The 6,194-nt window shown below is 34.8% G+C and overlaps 1 protein-coding gene across 1 annotated transcript in view; it reads right to left on the reverse strand.

Annotated features, from left to right (window-relative positions):
* The window catches only part of LOC107606298 (serine/threonine-protein kinase tricorner), a gene marked incomplete in the record, with an annotated part of 6,713 nt that extends 525 nt beyond the window's left edge, over nucleotides 1-6,188 (reverse strand). The window contains 12 exon segments of the mRNA XM_016308342.1: nucleotides 10-198; nucleotides 488-575; nucleotides 1,299-1,346; nucleotides 1,903-2,016; nucleotides 2,104-2,235; nucleotides 2,688-2,772; nucleotides 2,970-3,049; nucleotides 3,153-3,396; nucleotides 3,527-3,768; nucleotides 4,026-4,109; nucleotides 4,271-4,445; nucleotides 6,013-6,188. Coding sequence (XP_016163828.1) covers nucleotides 107-198; nucleotides 488-575; nucleotides 1,299-1,346; nucleotides 1,903-2,016; nucleotides 2,104-2,235; nucleotides 2,688-2,772; nucleotides 2,970-3,049; nucleotides 3,153-3,396; nucleotides 3,527-3,768; nucleotides 4,026-4,109; nucleotides 4,271-4,445; nucleotides 6,013-6,155 — 1,527 coding nt within the window.

Here is a 6,194-nt window from a genome sequence, read left to right on the forward strand (position 1 = left end):
ACTAAGTACTAAGAAAGGGATGCTCTTGGCCAAATATTTAGAGCCAAAGCAGGTGCACAAAAACTCAGTAAGATTGGCTTCAACTTGAATGTTGTGAAATTCTGAGTTAAGGTAGCATAGGATCTCCTGTTGTTGCCAGCATTTGCAAACCTGTTTCCTCAGCTGCCCGTTTAGAAGCATAATCTTGCATGGAATCACCTGCAAAATGTTAGATCATTAATATATAATTCAACTTTGATAACTGTTGCCTTTGTCTGTCTCTTCTTTAACTTACATTCAGATTGATACATGCCTGTGATTATAATCCAGCAGTAGAATTTTGACCCCAATGTCAGTTTATTATTCGTGAACAATAAAACCAGTTTGAAGAACCAAGCTCAAGACTAACTTGAGTCTAATACAAAAGTGATATGCCTATGTTCTCTGAAAGAATACAAGCAAGTCATCTTGCAAGAAAACACCTTAGGAGTTGAGTTAGATTACATACCAAGAGACTGCCTAAGCCCTTCTTTTATAGCATCAAAGTTCTTGTAAGTATACCCAACAAAGTTTAGATCTTTGGGAGTCAAAAGCATCTGCAGGATAAAAGTTGGAACATCAAAATATGCCATTTTTCTGGGTAATATATAAAAAAATAAATAATAAATTGAACGATTAATAGTATAAATACATATCAACCAAAAAGAGGTGCAGATAAAAAGCTACTGAATGAGAATCAATAATTTGCTATTTATTTTTCCCATCTTAATTCAAAATACAAATTAGACAGTTTACTGCAAATGAGGCCTTAATATAAACAACATAATTAGCCCTTTCAAAATCCAAAATACAATTTGTTTGGTGCCACCATACAAGCAACAAAGTTTGTTGGAAAGGACCTAAGAAAATTTTGCTATGTAACAACCAAATTATTCATTTAACCATCATACACACAAATCAAAGTAAATGTATCTTAAGAAAGCCAAGGTGGAAGCTTGGTAAACAGCATATCCCATTTTTTTCCTGTTGATATATATAAAATAAACAAATTTTAAAATTTTTTTCAGTTATGAGAAACTATGTGCTGAAATTTATCTTGAAAAAATCAAATTAACCATAAACTATCAAATACGGTGCCTTTCATCTCATATTACTGACTCTTAAAAAAAGTGTTGCAACCTAGGAAGCATCATTGATACTAGAGTTATAAATTTTCAGCTTTTTACTTTGTTTCCTACTTAATTTGATAATTATATCACACTTTCTGATACAAATGAAGAAAATGATAATGACATGCAAACCAATATAAGGAAGTGTACCTTCCGGGAGGATCCAGATCCAGTTCTTGCTCCTGTTGGTGGATCTACCTAATAATCCAATAAAGAAAACAATGAGAAAGTCTTGTCGGTTAGGTTGAACAGCCCATCACTGTGAAATCGTAGATTTTGTACTAAATAAAGAATATATAATGTCATTAAAGAAGTAGAAAGATTAATGTGTTTTCACCCAATAAATTAAAGATACAAGTTTTTAACACCTATATTTACACCTGATATTACAAAAGCATAAAATCGATAGTAAAAGGTTTCTCACAAGCTATGCTACATACCATAAAACATAACTTTTACCATTATAAAACAAAACCCTAGGGTAAAATCACTTTTCATCATTCAAAATTCCAGAGCCCAATAAAAAGCATTGAAAGTTGAAAATACTATAACTCAGCCAAGCCTAAATTTGATAATAGTAAACTGACGTCAAGTGTTATCATAATCCAGCGGACATTAAAGATACTCTTGTCAAATGATTATGGGCAAAATCAGATATTTACAGCGGAGAGTTGGTAGCAGTTCCACAATAAGATTTTATAAAAGTAGGGAGGAAGAGTAGGGATAGCATAAAAAAGATGATCTTCATGCTAACCTCATCAAACTTCATGAAGTTTTGGGTATCCAGCTCCCCATTGACTTGAGGTTTGAATGCTGCCTCCATTTGGTATAGTTTATCCCACTCCACATTCTTGAACCAAGGATGAACCTGGTATACATAGAAATATATGATCAATAGCAACAAGGGGGGTAAAAAAAGTTGAACAGACATACTCTAAGAAAACAAACGCATTACCTTGATTTCCTGTGCCCCTTGAGTACCTAACCTATGATCAACATCACACAGCAGCCTGCAGATTAAGTCTTTGGCTTCAAGTGTCAAGCGTGCATCTTCTGGAAATCGTAAATGATTTCTCCAATGAACAATCTATCAGCAATTGATGAATGTTACAACAATTAATGAATGCAGCCTCAATGAAAAAGAGTATACAAACAGAGACTCGGGGAGTCGGGGTAACATAAATAAAAGGGCTTTTAAATATTATGGTCATGAATAAAAGTATTAGCAGTAGAGAGTAGTCATAACTCAGTTATACCAAAAGAGTTTTGACTTTTGAACGATGCTATGGTAATGAATATCATTTTAAGTATCCAAAAGAACCTATACAGCAACGATAGGAAATGTAGTCAAGTCAGCAGCAGCTTAAACTACCATCTCTCTCTCACTCACTAGGAGATAGCAAAAGAACTTGGAATTTTAGAATCTCCAAAATAAGCAGAAAATAGTGCTAACTCATGCATCAGCTTAAATTGCAAATGGGATGCAGGAATAGTTCATGAATTATTCTTGATAATTAAATTTTGCCAATTAGGATGTACCTTTCTGCATGTAGTTATTGGGTCATCAGCATAAAATGGAGGATAACCAACTAGCATTTCATACATTATTGCTCCTAATGACCACCTGATAAACATGAAAATTGAAAACCAATTAATAAAGAAAGATAGTAGACTTTCACAACTTATAATGCTAATTGAAAATTATACAAATTTATTTACAGATAAAATACAATTTCAAGATATTATCCAAAAAAGAAACTAACGGAATCACAGCTCTTAAAAATTAGATAAAAAGATATAAAGCATAAGGTAAAACCTAACCAGTCACATTCCATTCCATATCCCTTCTTCAAAAGTACTTCAGGAGCAATGTAATCAGGTGTCCCCACTGTTGAAAATGCCTAGTAGGAAGAAACAGGATGACTATGAGAAACACAATGCAAGATATTTCTGATACATATTACATATTGACAGCAATACATCAGTTAAAATTTTTGAGCTTACCAACTTCCTCCTGTTCATCTGCCAATGCTGAAGCTGTTCACGTGGGCTTCTCCAGCTGCTCCGATTGTCCGCATCAGGAAAACATCCATCAATATCCATGGGCTCTGCCACATTTTCATCATCCATAGTTTGATTTTCATGCAGTGTAGACAGGGTAGTACAATCAAGAGGCTTACAGAGGCCAAAATCTGAGAGCTTCATGTGTCCATTTTTATCCAGGAGAAGGTTATCTGGTTTAATATCCCTGATAAAATGAATTAGGAAACTGATAAGACAGTTTAGCATGTAAAAATGTTCCATTCACCACCCAATAAACCATCATCACTGATTTAACAAATTAAGCCAACAACTTTATCAGCACATCCAAATCGAACCTGTGAATGTAATTGTGTTTATGAATAGACTCTATGGCTAGAACACTCTGTGCAATGTAAAATCTGGCAACATCTTCACTTAACGTGTCTTCCCTCATCAATAGCGTCATCACATCACCCCCGGGAAGGTACTCCATAATTAAATACAAGTAGTCAGCATCCTGAAATGAGTAGTAAAGTTTCACAATGCAATGACTAGCAACTTCAGCTAGTAAGTTCCTCTCAGCTCTAACATGTTCCACCTGTAGAGAAAAAGATCTCTTGTAAGTAAAGTAACAGCTAAGCATACATCCAATGACTTGGTGATCCTTCTAACAGGAGATAGTATGACCTATTAATGGATTTATAATCTCTAGACTAAAACATCTAAGCAACAATGTTGGAACATGAAATGCAAATGTAGAGTAATGAATCAAATGTCAGGTCTGTTATTTTCATCCAGATTATGCACCTCTTTTTCAAAAGTCTCGTTCCACTCAGTTAGTTACATATATCTTACCTGGCCTCTCTTCAGCATTTCAGATTTCTTCAGCTTTTTCATGGCATAAATGTTTCCAGATTTCTTCTCCCGACACAGTCTAACCTGTAAGTGGACAATTTAGGAGAAAATAGTACCAGAAATAAAGGTAACACTGAAAGCACTGGAAAAATTTTCTATTTCTAAACAGAACTGATTAATGATCTATTGCATATCCTACAAGAATTCTTTCATGCACAAATAAGTATGCCAAGGACAAATCTGACCTCTCCAAAGGCCCCCCTTCCAATGATGGTCAAATTCTCAAAATCGTCAACACAAATCTTGTGCCTTTTCAATCGCATATATTCAGTCTCCTTCCTCTCTAAATCTTTGATTAAGTTAACACGTTCCTCATTTGGCACATCTGAAGAAGCTAATTGTCTTTCTAAAACCCAACGCCTAGAATTTAAAAAAAAAAATGTGTCAGGATCATCCAAAACAGAAGGTGAACAAAGGAACTTCATCAGAATTGAGACTTTGAGACTATTTTACGTAAACACTTAAGCATGATTACTAATAGAGATGCCAATATAAATCTTAACGCCTTTAACTTCCTTTATTTTTCCCTTTTTTTCCAAGATGAAGCTCAGACATGAAAGAATGTGTGTTATGTTGTTTCACCCCAATCAGTTTAGACCAAAGCTTAATGTCTATAACAAGAAGCTGAGACCTCTTACAAAGTTACAATCAAGTCAATAAATATTATGATCTCATTTATTAATGGCCAGAAAAGTATCCGTCTTATGATACTATCCAATGCAAAAACATTGAAAGAACGTCACTTTTCTCTTTCACTTCATTGTGCACAGATATTTCCAAAGCAATAAATTCAAGAATTAAGTGTTCAATCCATAGCATAAGCACATCTTGTCTCTACTCAGGACCCTTAGTGGCCTGCTTCAGATCCTCAGTGGACTTAGACAAATGTTAGTCCCTATTTAGTAGCGATGTTCTCTTATTGCATCAGTGTTCCCATTTAATGTTAGTTCCAACTCATTTTGTCCTGGATGTCAAATTATCACATCAGGTGCTTGTATAGCTGTTAGCCATGCTTATCAAGCCGCATGGAAATGGGAAGCCAAAGAAAGATATTGAAAGGATTTAAAAAAACATAGGAAAAAGTGTGAAATTTTTGTTAAACTATAGGGGTTATTTAATTATACTTGAACCTTTTTAAGTAAAGCAATTTTAAACTAGCCAAGTTTTTTCGTAAACCGGAATCAATTCTATAAATCTTACTTGGCCTCTATTGATAAATGCAGGTAGATTGGGACCACTTCATGGCAAAAAGTATGTCTAACCATAAAAAAGAGGAGGTAATTAATTTATTTGCTAATTACACCTTAAGAAAAATTATTCGACCAAAACATGGACGGGGTAAGGACTGTGTGAAACGTGATGCTAGAAGACATGCTAAAGCTTCTCCACACTGATCAACTTTACAAAAGAAACAGATTATAGATGCTGCAGCATATTGAAGCATGAATCAAGAAAATAACTGAATGAGAAAAAGGATTATCACTTAAGAAAAACGGGATCAGACACGAGCATTACACTGTAGAACAAGAGATACGAAGGATCACACTGTAAGAACCAGGTTAATCACTATATCTCAAATCTTCTGCATTTTCAATTCAACATAAGAACCAGAGTCTCCAAACAAAACAAATGGATCATAGACTAGTTGAAAAATCTCATTAATCAACCCTAACAGATTAATTCTAGGATCAGTTTCAAGCTCGAAATTATCACTCAACTAGTGATTTGCAACTAAGATTACTTCAGCTACAAAAGGCATGTCAACTTGGCAAGTTTAGAAAGCTAATTAAATAAATAACAAGATCTATCACATCAATTTGCATTGTGCTCGACTTAGCAAAAGCTTCAACTCTCAACACACCAGAGTTCAAAAATTCCATAGCAAATCACAACAAAGCAGATAAGAAACACTTTCATATACAAGTACCTCTCCTTCCTCTCTTGGATGTTCTTCATCTGAGCCCTATAGTGATTCTCTATGAACTTCTTAGCTGCAGCTACCTTCTCCATCGTCAAGCTCGAACCTAACACCTCCTCTCCTCCCTTCTCTTCTTCCACGAGATCCTCCATCTCTCTCTCTCTTCTCTCTCTCTCTCTCTCTCTCAGAGT

Source organism: Arachis ipaensis, chromosome B07 (assembly GCF_000816755.2).
Source record: "Arachis ipaensis cultivar K30076 chromosome B07, Araip1.1, whole genome shotgun sequence".
NCBI classification, from domain to species: Eukaryota; Viridiplantae; Streptophyta; class Magnoliopsida; order Fabales; family Fabaceae; genus Arachis; species Arachis ipaensis.